Source organism: Haemaphysalis longicornis, unplaced genomic scaffold, assembly GCF_048455015.1.
Source record: "Haemaphysalis longicornis isolate Haplotype H1 unplaced genomic scaffold, Haemaphysalis longicornis Haplotype H1 scaffold_19, whole genome shotgun sequence".
Classification (NCBI taxonomy): Eukaryota; Metazoa; Arthropoda; class Arachnida; order Ixodida; family Ixodidae; genus Haemaphysalis; species Haemaphysalis longicornis.
Window position 1 is genome coordinate 6,710,173 of NW_027526288.1, and position 12,808 is coordinate 6,722,980.

The 12,808-nt window shown below is 49.2% G+C and overlaps 1 protein-coding gene across 1 annotated transcript in view; it reads right to left on the reverse strand.

Annotated features, from left to right (window-relative positions):
• Positions 1–317: 317 nt before the first annotated feature.
• The window catches only part of LOC144166755 (uncharacterized), a 62,467-nt gene continuing 49,976 nt past the window's right edge, over positions 318–12,808 (reverse strand). The window contains exon 8 of the mRNA XM_077696245.1: positions 318–549. Coding sequence (XP_077552371.1) covers positions 396–549 — 154 coding nt within the window. The 3' untranslated portion in view covers positions 318–395. The remainder of the gene's footprint in view (positions 550–12,808) is intronic.

Below are 12,808 nucleotides of genomic sequence, written 5' to 3' on the forward strand. Positions count from 1 at the left end.
GGCAGCCAGCCACCTTTTACTGGTGTCTTTTTTTCTCTGTCTCATTCCGGTGAAAGACAGATCAAAGTTACACTAACCTATTTTAAAGAAGTATATATATCGTCTTCAAGAACACCGAACCCCGTCTCATGCAAAGGTAACCCGATGCATCACCTGTTATGTTTTTTAGGAGAGGGCGAAACATCACCGCTCCAGAGGTGATGCGACATCTTTCTGTGATTCTGCAGCTCTTCCCTTTCCCTCACTGGATTTATGAATAAACAACAAAGAGACACCAGAGCAAACGCAGTAGAAGTGGGTTGAGTACTAGCCGGTCGTTTTCTTGTCGTTACGCGCTGCTGCCAAGGACCCCGGACTCGCATCTCTCTGCTTCTTTCTCGCTCCGGGATCCCCCGTCACGGCGTCAGGTGCGCCTGTGGCCTTCTCCATCGAAGGCTTCGGCCCCACGTCCTTCTGGGCTTGGTGACCACGGCCAGGGGTGTTGGACCTCGGGCTTGACCTGCTGCTGACCTTTCCGGGAGCTTTGCTACTGCCACGCTTCTGATGTCCCTGCAGTTTTAGACAAGCAATGGCTCTAGAAGACAAAAGTCATTGGAGCGATCACAACCCTCATGTTTACATCTGGTGACCGGCGTTCAAGAAGCGCAATAAGATGAAAATACCAACCTTTTCAAATTTCTGCTTACGAATCTTAAAGTCATTTTTAAAAATTGCATTTGTGACGATAACCAACCGTTATGTTTAACGACTAGAGGATTTGCTTCTGCCCGTGACCCGCCCCGGTGGTTCAATGGCTGAGGCGTTGCGCTGCTGAGCATGAGGTCGCGGGTTCGATGCCCGGCCGCGGAGGCCGCTTTTCTGATGGAGGCGAAAAGCAAAAACGTCCGTGTGTACGAGATTTCGGCGTATGCCCCAGGTGGCCGAAATTAATCCGGAGCCTTCCACTACGGTGCGCCTCGTCGTCTGCGTTGCGTCAGCGCGTTAAACCCTCGTTTAATCATCGATTCTGCCCGTTAAATTTAATAAGTCTCTTATGAAAACCATTTTAGGAGGACCTGTGGTAGACTCGTTAGAGGTGCTTACGCGTGGACCTGCATGTTTTTTGAGTGTTCATGAAGCAGTTTGTGTTGGTTATGATGCTTTGTCGTGTTCTGCCAAGACACCGCCAGCCTTAGAGAAATAAAGCTCCCCATTCCAACGTACCTGCTACTGCCACTAGTTAAGGTTTCAGAGCATCGGCGCTCTTTTCTCTTGTTGTATGCCGCCGATAGCGGCCATGGGTGGAACCGCGTCACGTGAGAATTGTTTTCCCCGGAAGACCCATGGGCGCTGAAATTTTGGTGCCGTTGTGTTGCCGCTTGTACGCGTTCCTCGACGTATCATGAATTTCGGAGCGCAGTACGGCTTTATGATACTTAGACATAAAACTCCGCATGTGGCCGGGACAAGGGAAAGAAAAAGGGCCCATCTCCCCGCGAGGGGGACTCGAGTAAATACGTCGCATAGGGGGTGGGTGTATTGCGTTAACGTTTAGTGTTTGGGGAGTTGGTGGTAGTGAATGCGTTGTATCAGCAGCTTCTTGACGTAGTTTGAATCAGTCAAGGATATAAGGCGCGTTCGTAGCATTTCATTCTGTGTCGGTTTTGTGGCGCAGTGGGAAGAGCACCATGTACCTCGCGTTCCACCCACAGGTAGTGAATGCGTTGTATCAGCAGCTTCTTGACGTAGTTTGAATGAGTCAAGGATATAAGGCGCGTTCGTAGCCTTCCATTCTGTGTCGGCTTTGTGGCGCAGTGGGTAGAGCGCCATGTACCTTGCGTTCCGCCCGCAGGGTCGTGGGATCAAAACCAGGCGCCGGTAAGTATTATTTTTTATATTGTGTAGGGGGAGGGGTGCGGACCTGTTGTTGAGAGCGAGGAGGGTAGCGTGATGCGGGAGAGGAGGAGTGGGGGAGAGGGCGCGCCTGCGCGCTGAGCTGCTGCGGACGCACGGCGGACGCTACATGTGAGTTAAAGAAATGCTCTGCATTTAAAATTACGCCCACCTCCCCTCGCGGGAACCATGGTGTGATGCGACGCTGAAGGGGGTTCCATTGGCGTTTCCGTTGGGTAGATTAGTCGAATTGCGTGAAACGCGTAGTGAACGTCCATTGCGTTTCCATCACATCGTTGGGTTCCCGCGAGGAGAGGTTGCCTTTAGCATGGGAACAGGTTAAGCGCCAGGCACAACTGGAGGAAGTAAAACAGACACATGGTGTCACATGGTGTTTTTTCGTGCCTTTATAATCGCTTTCAAAACGAATAAAGCTCAGTTGTTAGAAGCGCCCCTTTCCTGTCTGTTTTACTTCCTCCAGTTGTGCCTGGCGCTTAACCTGTTCCCATGATGAAGTACCAACTAGCTCGCATCGACACATTAATTCAGTTCATTGTCTTTAGCGTTTGGCATGTTGCTGGTATTGGGCTACGGCATGCCACTCACTCAAGGAACCGTCGCATCAAGCAATCGTCGGGTACTGCGAGAGAGCAAGTGCAAGCGCAAGCACAAGCACAAGCGCGGACGGCCGTCGACTGAGAGACCGGCCGGAGCGCGGTACTTCGCTTATATGCGCAGCGCGCCCGAAGGAGAGGAGACTGCGACGAGAGAGGGCACTGCACATGCGCAGCGCCGCGCTTGCGCCGCGCGTAGCGCCGCCCGCAGTTGTTGGGAGAGAGTGTTCGCTATCGGCGCTATCGGAGAGAGCAGAGGAGGCGAACGGAGGAGAGACGCAGCTGTGCGGACGCGGACGACGACGACGCAGGAAGGACAGGGCCGCCGGCAAGAGATGCTCCTCTCAGCGTCGCATCTAAAAGAAGACACAGGACGAGCGTAAACTCGACTAGCTTGTAGAAAAATTGAACATGCTTATATACCCACACTAACACATGCGCTCAATCTTTATCACATGAAAGAACGGTTGAGAAATTCGTACTCGTTTCCATACAAAGATATGGATGGTTCACTCACACTCTGTTCGCCATGCTTTCGAATGAAGAAATCCTTTATTATTCCCCTTGCCATCTGTTCTCGGCCTTTGATCAGAACCTTCGACTTATTGAGAACCGGCTCGCATGGCTTTCTTTCACAAGCTGCGCAGTGGTGCGTAAGGTGGGGGCTCGTTTTGTTATGCATATTCAGCTGGTGTTCCCTTAAAGGGGCCATGAAGACAAAACAGAAGTTTGGTTCATTCGAAAGGTTGCTTCATTAGAATCATACTGACACCACTTTTAACGTAAACTTCGGTCAAATAAGTTACATAATCAGGCAAAAAAAGGGAATGGCCATGCGACACTCTAGCGCATTTCCCGCAACAGAGCCAATGATGTCATACTAGCCAGCTCTGCGATTGGCGGAAGCCGGAAAAAGCAAACTCAAATTAGGCAGAGCTGACAAGCTTGCCAAACGAGATATTTGCACTTAAATTTAGGGCACATTTTTTTTATATCAGTAAGAATGGTGGGACAAACAGTGGAAGTTACGAAAGCACACGTAGACAGAGAAGTAACGATGCGTACTGTTATTGGTACAGAGCGCACTATGCTAGCTTTAGCTGCACAGCAGTCCGCCGCTTTCGGGCTCTTACACGCACTCGCCGATTGGCGTAAGCGACGTTGTCGTACGTGACCCTGTTTGTCGAGGATATTCTATGGTTCACAAAACGATTACTTTCACTAACAAAAACAAGCCAGGGGCTAATACGGGAAAAAAACAACGAAACGGTAGACAACGGTCCGTACGTGAGTACGGCAGCGCCATCTGGGAAGACTGACGGCAAGCAGCGCTGCAGCCGAATCACGGAGTGCAAGTTTGTTTGTATACGCGCGCTTATGACCTCATTACTGACGTCCCGAAAACGCACGATTTGGCAGGATAACCAGAGCTTGAAATGGGGCTAGTTGGTTTCTTACTCGGAACATTGCTGGCGCTAGGCGGGACAAGGACGACGAATAACACACAACTGGAGCGCACTAGTTGTGTGTTATTCGTCGTCCTTGTCCCGCCTAGCGCCAGCAATGTTCCGACTTGGCAGGATAATCAAAATTTTTACCTAGATTGGTTAATTTTGCAGTGAATACGGCATCATTTGCTGCCGGACAAGCGCTAGGAGCTCTATAAAACACGAAATCTTTTGAATGAACCAAACTTGTATTTTGTCCTCGTGGCCCCTTTAAGCGGTCGTTTAGGCAGCTGCCCGTTTGACCGATGTACACCCGCCCGCATGTGAGCGGGACCATGTACACCTCCCCGGATGCACACTTCGTGGGGCGTTGTATGTCGTTTTAGGTAAACTGGTGTCTTGTTCATTCCTTTCAGGAGCTTGGGCCACAGGCTAGCCAAGTTGTAAGGGGCAGAAAAAATTACACCATCTTCCCGTGGGGAACCCTGATGAGGATTCGAACCATCGTGGCGGTTCCGTGTGGTTCCATTGTGTTGCCGTTACGTTGAGTGATCTGGTTTTTACTAGCGCCAGAGGGAATCCCGCGTCCGGGTCCACACCGGTGGCAAAGGCACGCAAGTACTATTGTGTTACGGTGAGTAAGCGGTGGCTCGCGAGGTGCCGAAACTCGTCCATCACGTTCTTGTCGATGTTGTCTCTGTGGTAGAATCGGTAGTCTCCGTCAGCGTTGGTGAGGTAAAGGTTGTTGACATTGGTGCACCAGCTGAGAGCAATGTACACGCCCTCCTCTTCGCAGCTTTGTCTTCTTCTTCTTCTTCTTCGGCGGTTCCCCTACGGGAAGATGACGACGGTGGTTGAACGCGAACCTATCTCGTGATGGATTCTTTGGTTGACCAATCCCTAGGAACATCCTGCCACAATCAGCATCAGAGGCGCTGCGGAAGGGGCTGGTTGAGCTGCAAGGCGCGTGGCGCTTCCCGCCACAGCTTTCCCACCGGAAATTCAACATCCTCCTCTAAAGTTTTCAGTTCGTCGTTTCCGTTGAAGTTCAGCTTCGCGTGCCTTCGTTGTATCAGTAGCTTCTTGACGTAGTTTGAATGAGTCAAGGACATAAGGCGCGTTCGTAGCTCTTGCTACGAACGCGCTACGAACGTCCCGGATTTGTAGCGTAGTGAATAAAAAAAAAGGATTTGTAGCGTAGTGGGAAGAGCACCGCGCTCCTCCCGTTGCGGCCAGACAGTCGTGGGATCGAAACCAGGCGCCGCTAACTATTTCTCTTTTTATATAGTGTGGTATCGCGCAGCTGTTGATGTAAGGAGGAGAGTTGCGCATGCGCAGTGTGAGTGCGGACGCCGACGCGGGACATGCCGATACCATAAGATGCTTTCGCATCTAAAAACGACTGGTCCTTTATGCCCGTTAGCTACATTTTTCAGGTTGCTTGCCACTCGATGGACTAAAGAACAATCACCGGTTTCTTTCGCCTAAGGCCGTCTGTTCTTTGGGGTGTGTTTTTATTCATCTTCTGTAGTAAGGACTCGGCCACCGCTGTCACAACCATTAAGGGAAACCCAGCCGCAAGCAATCGGCCAACCTGAGCATCAAAACCTTCCTCAATGCTGTGATGGCATGACTTTGTTAGTGCTCCTTGGAGACAAGAAAAATCAACTGCCATTTTTACTGTCTTCGAGTGCGCCAACGAATAAGGAACAACGATTTACGCACCGTAGGTTTGTAAAGCCAACGCACGCGGTCTGATAAAACCGTGATGTTAATTTCGAAAAAGTGCGAGCAGGCATTGTTAGGCAACTCATGGGTGAAAGACAGGCTTTTCCCCAATCGTCGAAAAATCTGGTTAACAGCACCATGATAAGTCAAAACGGGTAAAACGTTTTAAAAATTCCGATATAATCAAAATAGCCGCCCTTCGTCCAGGTCAAGCACCAAATTCCGATCAATGCTGGCTAAAAAAGAAAAACCAGGGCCACGCATGAACCAATGCACACACACTTACGTTGTACGAGCAGCTCTGAAAAGCAATGAACATAGACTGCTGATAAAATAAATTAAACTGATAAAATTATCTACTGTCATGCCACAAGAATTCTGAAAGGCAACAACGTTGCGGTCTCCAAAGCAATGTCTGACAGCCACAAACAGATCATTGTGTGGAATGGAATAAAACAGATCAGTCACATCAACTGAAAACGCGTAACCAGTGAGCATGCCTTCTTATAAAAAGGGAACAACCTTGTCAGTTGCGAAGGGATCCAGCAATTTGGTTCTTTGTGAAATCTTTTTATCCAGGATTGATCGTAATTAGGTTGTATGCAGGCGAGTTTCCTGCTGAGCTCAATGATATCCCCAGTACCCATCCTATCTTATAGGTGCGGAGTACCTTAGGACCGCACCATGTCCGTCCGCGTCCGTACGCGTAGCGTTCACAATCGCAAAAAATCACACAGGCACCGGCAGGACTCGAGCCTGTGTCTGGTAGACCAGGCAGAGTTAGTGTCAGTCGTCTTACCCATTGGGCTACGACAGTTTTTGTTTTTTATATTATCTTTTTCGCACACAATACACGTCACGGATAGATTAAAAACCATTGGCCGAACTTCGGCTGACGGAAAAACTTAAAATAAACATCAAACGTACACAGTTCTTCTAGTAGTACAGGTAGCCATTCCATATCCGGAGTCTGCAACTTGTGCACTTCATAGAGCAAGTATTTGCTCACAGTGAGGGCGTGCGGGTCAGCGTGGCGCACCGCCATCCTCGACCTCCAAATGGCATGCAATCCTAGAGCCATGATGAGGTCATACGGCACACTGTTGTCACTAGCTACGCAAAGAAATCTTATGCCTTGGGGTGAAACGGGCAGGTCTATCTTTAAGGTCCTTTGCAACACATTCTAGAAAAAGATGGCTTCCCAGCACTCCGTGAAGACGTGCTCAACAGTTTCTGGCTTGTTGCACAAAGTGCACGTTGTAGGACCAGCGACAAACCAGCCTTTCTCCTGCATCCACGTCTTAACGGGAAGTGTACCGGTGTGTAGTTTAAAGAAAAAGTTTTCACGGCTGCTGAAACGGCCATCTTTTTAACACGAGATAACACGTCCTGGCCAGGAACAGATCTATACACTAATCGGTAAAGCGGCACAGGTAACAACACATCCTTTAAGTCTTTAGTAAGCGCCTTTCTTGACACAGCTGCTAAGTACTCCAGTGAAAACCGTACTGCTAGAAGCCTGAAAGAGTCTTCAACCTCCTTCATATAGCCTTTAGGGCTGCTACAGGTTTTGTCTGCGGATGAGACAATATATGTTGGCAACGCTTTTGCCAGCTTACTTTGTAAAAATGTAGCAGAAAAGGGTCATTCGTATCCCGTAAGAACAAAAAACGATTAACAAGCTGGCGAATGTAAACGTGACACAAATCAACCCCGCCCTCCTTAACTCGCCGGAAAAGATTGGTTTTGCTTGAACGCTCCCAAACTGAAGACCAAAGGAACACGGCAAACACGCGATGTATTTTCTGAACTTGAACTCTCGAACAATGAATGACTTGCATCATGTACCGCAGCATTGCTAAAAGAAAAAGGTTGCAAGCTGTGGCACGTGCGAAAACAGACAAAGCTCGACCTCCCCACTTGGTTGTCTTTTCGCGCAGCCTCACCGTTTCGGATTCCCAGTAATCGCGGCTATCCTGATAGCTGTCCAGGAGAACTCCGAGATAACGCACTGGTGTGCGTAACCATGACACATTATCAAAAACTGATGATGCTGCCGCCCACTCCCCATGAAAAACACCCACACACTTTGCCCAATTAACAGATCTCTTTGTAACGCGACAAGATTCTTTTGTTATCATTATTGCTTTGCTAATGCTCTCCTTGTCCTCACAAAATACAGCCACGTCATCCGCATATGTTAATAGCCTGACCTCACTCGAGTGGAGACGAAACCCGCGCAAACCATCATCATTGATTATGCGCAAGCAAAAAGGTTCCAAAAAAATGCAAAACAACAAAGGAGAGGCAGGGCATCCCTGTCTCACCGAAGATAAAACTGGAATACTTTTGGATACATGCTTGTTTACAATCAATTTTGTGAAACATTCACGATACGCCATACGTACACTCTCCTTCACAACATCGCCAACATTAACATAGTCCAGATTGCAGAACAAGATTTCGTGACACACTTTACCCAAGGCCTTCTCATAATCAATCTGAAGCATTCCTACTCTTCTACAGAATACGTCACAACACTGTAAAACACTGCGTGCGACATGAACATTCGGGCTACGACAATGAGTTAGTACCCGAGAGTCAAACGGCTTACTCCTTCGCCTATAACCGTGCGGAGTACCTTAGGACCTGCCAGTGTCCGTCCGCGTCCATCCGTGCGCACACCACCATCAAGCGAAAGTCAAGCGAAACTCGATTTGAGCCGTGAGTTGCAGTTTCATTTAGGGAATAATCAAGGTGCAACTTACGGCTCAAATCGAATGACGGTCGGGGCGCAAATCGGATGTCACTCGGGGCGTAACTTGGATGTCATTTCGAGTCCCCATACTCCGCTACTTCGCCGTCATTCACGGAGTGGAGATCCTGCCATTTTCCCCTTTCCCTTAATCAACAACAACAACAACGCAAAGCACAACGTAGGGCTGCCGCACTACCGCGACCATGTCGACTTCTCCATCTGTTGTGCATCAACATCCGATCAACCCCGTTAAAAACTGGAGAATGCAGGATAGGCTTAACGGAAGACGCATCATGAAGGAGGCTCCAGAAAATCGGCATCTCGAATTTCTTGCTGAACTTAAGAGGCAGCCTAATAACGCCTCCGCACTAAAATGCGGATTCTGCTGCAGCCGAAAAAAAATACCTATAGCCCGAATTCTGCGAACCCGCCTTTCATTGGTTTATAGAACCACATGACATTACCTTAAAAAGACGCGTTTTGTTACTTCCAGGATACATCGCCTGCAGTAACCTATTTAAACTGGACTTACTACACATAAACTCGTAACCCAGCCCCGCGTAACCGTACAAAGTTCAGCCCAACAACAAAGAACACACTCTATTTTAAACCCAACCCAACCCAAACATTCATAAGTACTGCGTCGATCTCTATATAATTGCAAGAATAACAGAACTGCAGAAAAATTCGCAAACCAAAGCCAGATACACAATAACTCGTCAAGTTCTTGGAACATCAAGAACGAATTGCCCAATATGGGATTAAAACATCAGCCTTCTTGTTTTAGAACGGGTGCTACACCACAATGCCACTGGAGCAGTCGGTATAAGTCGGCTTTTTGCGGCGTATCTGACACCAGGATGCCCCAGGTGACTTGCTTAGCCAATCACAGGAGACTGCCGCGGGCTAAATTCCCTGCGGTGTTTCAACCGGCTGCAGACACTTCTAAGATGCGAGGTCAGCCCTTTTAGTAGGTTTCAGTATGCTACGGCGCTCCGGTTCCGAACTGTGCGGCTGATTTAGACATACCAAGTGCACTTTCGAGCCTTCCTGCATTGGCGCAACGTCGCAACGAGGTCTGCAGACAAACTAGGTGCTGAAGCCTCCTTGGTGTATACAAACGCCAAAATGGGCAAAGGACGCGAGAAGATGGCGTGCGTTCCACTAGAACATGGAGGAAAGAAACTCAGGAGAGGCCCCTAGCATCCCAATGCATTGCGAAAAGTGTGAAGGAAGTGGCGTCATTTTTCTTGAGCCCATGGACAATGTTGCTTACTTGTTTACAACTGCGGCGGCCAAATTTGGGCAACTAGAACGGACAAATTTTTAAGGCGCTTGGTATGTGGCTGCCTCGCAACACTTGCAAACCAGCACAGTCGCTACGACAAACGTTTTTAGATTAGGCCAGTTTGAAAACTCCGCCGTCGGAGGCGGCCTTAAATCGTATGCGTTCGCCATCCCGCGAGCCTGTTGCTATGACGACGACAAACGCTACTTTCTCAGGCTTAAGAGCTGAAAAATCGTCCTTCTATCTCAAAAACGAAGGCCGTTTTTCGATTGAAACTTTAGGTGAGGGTTAGAATGGGCAAATTGAAGGCGAAATCAACAGCTCATAACATGACATCGCACCGAGGAATTAGCGACGAAGCTGTTTTCGCTGCGAAGCGGGAGGGCAGAGCGACGCCATCTTAGTCAAATCAAACCGGGGGCAGCAAACGATGATATGATAGAGTGCTGGGCTCAGTGGGCTCAAGTCATGGCGGGACTCGGCTTCACAAATGTGACGTCAGGGCCTCTCCTAACCTTTTCTTTCCTCCATGCACTAGAACGACTCGGGCACGTTCCGTCGCACTGACGCAAAGCACAACATGCGTACATAAAAGACAGTAACAATGGTGCGAAAGGTGTGTTTCGCTGAAGGGAACTCACGCGCTCTGTACCGGTTTAAGCTGGCACTGGCGTATGCGAAAATTGGCTGCCTCTTGCATTTAATTACGAGCAAACGCTGCGGACAGCTCAAACAATGTGAGGCCACCGATTTCCGCTCACCGTCTCGGCGACGCCGGGTTTCTTCGCCTTGATTCGTGGGGAACCGGGAGTGGGAGAGGCTTTGGCCGAATGGTGTCTGTCACTCTTGGTGGCACCCTTGGCGCCACCCAACTGCTTGTTTGAAGACGGCTTTTTTGTGCCCTTCAGGTCTCTTGGGGAAGACATCGCGAAAAGCGAGATAGAATCGGTACGGCGATTGATGAAGGGCTCGAGGACGGAGCGTGGATCCTGCTGCTGCTAACTTTTTCACATCGGCCTGATGATGCTGATGATGATGATGGCAATTACGGTGGTGGTGATGATCACTGCTAGTAGAGCGATTGTCGTTGTGCTGACAAAAATCCGATGCTGTAAAGAAATCTCTATTGGGTTATGAGAAGGAAATGAACCAAGCTTCCCGATTAGAGGAGAAGGTCAACGGCGTCATGGAGAAGTTGTCAAAAAACAGCCGAAGTTTCATAGGTGTCATTGCATTCTACGAAGAGAAGCAATAAACTTATTTGTAAAGGAGTCAGTTCTCGGAAAGAGTCCTCATTTCTGGACCCCTTAAAGCCGTCCGGCGTCTTGGACTCTCTTCAGCAGCCAAAGCTAGTCGTCAGGGTCCCAGCTGGACAGTGCTCTAAATGACCAGATTCCATCATGAGGGCAGCACCCTCACAGGGACACTGGCGGCTGAATAACCATCTGTCACGATGGAAAGATCTGACGTTTCTTAGCTGTTGTTCGACGATCGTTTGATGAGGAATCAAAAAATCGAAGTCAACTTGCACAACGCTGAGAGCTTGGTGTCACAGCAGAACTGCGTTCGTCTCAGTAAGTAAACTCTACGAGTGCCATTTAAGTCACTTAGAACCATTTGCCCTCCGAATATATATATATATATATATATATATATATATATATATATATATATTACAAGATTGCAGTCGTCATTGCCAGTGCTATTCGGCTGTTCCCGAAATATTTAATAGTGCCGAATGACGTGTGTTCGTCATGTTTCTTTGATACAGTGATAAATAAGCGAAAATATAAGTCGAGAAAAATCCGTCGTTTTTTCCGGGAGCGGGCATCGAACCCACATCTCCGCATAACGCGTGCGGTGCACTGACCAATGATGCTATCCCGCAGCGGCTTCTCTCTCGACTTTAGAGCGGGGGTTTATATTTACAAGTGCTCTGAGGACGGTCAACTAGCGCCGCCCCTCGACCACCGCGGGAGACGTAGAACGTCTTTTTTCCCAGCGGCCGCCACGTAAGACGTGGTCCGAGGTCAGGGTTAGCAATTGGCATATCCGAACTGCTCGAGCCAGAGCCCTCGTAATGCCCCGTATCTTTCTGTTCTGCTACATGCATTACGAGGGCTCTGGCTGTACCGCTGTACGTGTACCACAGCTTCGCCATACAAGTCATGCGCGTGAGTGCAAGCTTCCTTTTTTTTTTTTGCATCTTTTCCATCTCTTTTTTATTACGGCTTAGAGACTCAATCAATTCGCTTTCCTCCTCTTCTCCTTCAGTGTATTGCGAGTACCCGCGAAAGGGGATTGCTTAGTGGTTCTTTAGTGTTTCCTCCAACTTCGCCTTTGCAAGCCTTACACATTCCCAGTTAGCGTAAACGTGCGGCGGCTTTTGCAAGTTAGCATGCGCCAATTGCTGTTGTAGTCTTCGATACATGCCTCTATCCTGCATTTCTAAGTCGAAGGCCACAACGAATTTACCAGGTCCACCTTTCGTTTGCTAAAGCCAAGTTCCGTGGATTGTGCACGCCGGGGGGCACGCGGGACTCGCATTTCAAGGACCCTAGCTGGTTCCAACAATGTCACCTCATTTTCTTTTGTTCGCTTTTACTCTGTTGGTTCAAGCACGTCGGAACGGAACAGTGCGTGGATTTTAAAACCTAAAACAAACGGTGCTTTGGGCGGAACAAAAACGTAACCGAAAGGAGGAGGAATTAACATTTAGACAACTGTATGAGTTCCGTTGTGAGAGGCCTCCTGAGTCCAGGAAGCCTTGGTCCTTGGCTGCCGGGCGGGCCCTGTGAACCAGTCGTTGCTGGTCTTGAGGGCGTGAGCTGGTCAGCTGATCCTGCTGTTTTGGGTCATTGGTCGGGTCCCAGTCAGGCTGCACGTGCAATCAAAGCCCTTTTGGAGTTTCTTCGCAAGGAAGGAATGAAGGAATACGTTTTTTTTTTCGTCCATCGGGATCAAGTTTGGGGGTGGAGGAGGCCCACAGGGCCGCCGCGACCACCAGGGCCCGGGTGGTGGTCAGGACTTGGCCTGACTCCCCCGGGTCACGCAACCTCTGCTCGCAGTGGTGAGGGGAGGGAACGGGGGGGTACGGGTC